The 1,880-nt window shown below is 52.0% G+C and overlaps 1 protein-coding gene across 1 annotated transcript; it reads right to left on the bottom strand.

Annotated features, from left to right (window-relative positions):
* Positions 1-479: 479 nt before the first annotated feature.
* On the bottom strand, positions 480-1,415 carry LOC134509705 (olfactory receptor 14J1-like). The gene has a single exon (XM_063322307.1). The coding sequence runs from the start codon at positions 1,413-1,415 to the stop codon at positions 480-482; it is 936 nt and encodes a 311-aa protein (XP_063178377.1).
* Between the last annotated feature and the right edge of the window lie 465 nt (positions 1,416-1,880).

The following is a 1,880-nucleotide window of genomic DNA, read 5'->3' on the forward strand; positions in this document are numbered from 1 at the left end:
CCCTCTTCTCTCCTGGTGGGAGACAGGACGATGGGCAACTGCCAGCAGCCCTCTCACATGTGGGACAGTCGCAAGCAGAAGCATCCTGACCATTCACCATCTCCAGGGGCACTGCACACCCACAACTGAGAGCTGACACATCCCCCTGTGAGCTTGTCCCCATGAGCCCATGGAGAACCCAAGCACAGCATCAGGCCCTTTTGGAGTGCAATTCCTTGTGGGTATTCCTGACTCCAGCTAAAGAAAGAAGATCTCAGTCTTTGGACCATGCACTGAGGACATCTCCTTTTCTTAGAGGCTACATAGTGATCGACACATTCAGTGGAGGCCTTTGGGTCAGTCGGACTGGGGTGGTGCCGCTGGAGAAGCGGGATAAATTCAATTATTTGTGTACAGATACAACAATCACTGGAAAATGCCCAAAGCAAAGAAGCTGCCCAAGAAGAATTGGCGATTACTTGTAAAGAGCGATGGGTGGCTTAGTCCTGCTGAAATATGACCAAGTGAATCAGTTTCCTCAGGGCATCCTTGAGCTCCTTGTTCCTCATGCTGTAGATGAGGGGGTTCACTGTTGGAGGCACCACTGAGTACAGAACTGCCACCACCAGGTCCAGGGAAGGGGAGGAGAGGGAGGGGGGCATCAGGTAGGCAAACATGGCAGTGCTGGCAAAGAGAGAAACCACGGCCAGGTGAGGGAGGCACGTGGAAAAGGCTTTGTGCCATCCCTGCTGTGAGGGCATCCTCAGCACAGCCCTGAAGATCTGCACATAGGACAGCACAATGGAAACAAAGCAGCCAAAGACTAAACAAAGACTAAATACAAGGACCCCAACCTCCCTGAGGTAGGAGTCTGAGCAGGAGAGCCTGAGGATCTGGGGGGCTTCACAGAAGAACTGGTCCAGAGCATTGCCACGGCAGAGCGGTAGCGAAAAGGTATTGGCAGTGTGCAGGACAGAATTGAGAAAACTACTGCCCCAGGCAGCTGCTGCCATTTTGAAACAAGCTCTGCTGCTCATGAAGGTGCTGTGGTGCAGGGCTTTGCAGATGGCACCGTAGCGGTCATAGGCCATGACAGTGAGAAGGAAATATTCTGCTCCAAGCAAGAAGAAGAGAAAGAAGACTTGGGCAGCACATCCCGAGAAGGAGATGGCCCTGGTGTCCCAGAGGGAGTTGGCCATGGCTTTGGGCAGAGTGGTGGAGATGGCACCCAGGTCGAGGAGGGAGAGGTTGAGGAGGAAGAAGTACATGGGGGTGTGGAGGCGGTGGTCACAGGCTACGGCAGTGATGATGAGGCCATTGCCCAGGAGGGCAGCCAGGTAGATGCCCAGGAAGAGGCAGAAGTGCAAGAGCTGCAGCTCCCGCGTGTCTGCGAATGCCAGGAGGAGGAAATCAGCCTCAGAGCTGCTGTTAGACATCTGGCACCTCTTGGCACAGGGTCATATCCACTGAGGAAGAGAGTGACAAGTTAGAGTAGACTTCTCCGAGGAAAACCTACTTTGTTTGTTGTAGAAATCCCCGACAATGCCTCTGTCTTTTCAGTAATGCCTTGCTGTGGCTCCCTTTCCCTTGAGCTGTGGTTGGTACTGGCTGAGGTTGGCAGGAGAGCAGAGGCTCTGCTGAGGTCCCTGGAAAAGCCACATCTGCCCTGCAGCAACTGTTAAATAGGAACACGGGGTGATTTTAGATTAAATGTGATTTTCAGGTTAAATCTGCTTGTGATAGAAAAGAGCATTGTCACTCCCAATTCACCTGACTCCAGAGCAGAGCTCTGGAGATTTTGTTTTGTTATTTTTGTTCGACTTGCCCCAGCACTCGAGCAAAGTGTTTTTAAGGCAGAAATTTTTTGCATTTCTGCTGTACTGAAAGTGAAATATTGTGGG

This window comes from Chroicocephalus ridibundus, unplaced genomic scaffold (genome assembly GCF_963924245.1).
Source record: "Chroicocephalus ridibundus unplaced genomic scaffold, bChrRid1.1 SCAFFOLD_26, whole genome shotgun sequence".
Taxonomy (NCBI): domain Eukaryota; kingdom Metazoa; phylum Chordata; class Aves; order Charadriiformes; family Laridae; genus Chroicocephalus; species Chroicocephalus ridibundus.

Coding starts and splice junctions, on each gene's coding strand:
- LOC134509705 (XM_063322307.1), bottom strand. CDS start 1,415: ATGTCTAACAGCAGCTCTGAGGCTGATTTCCTCCTCCTGGCATTCGCA.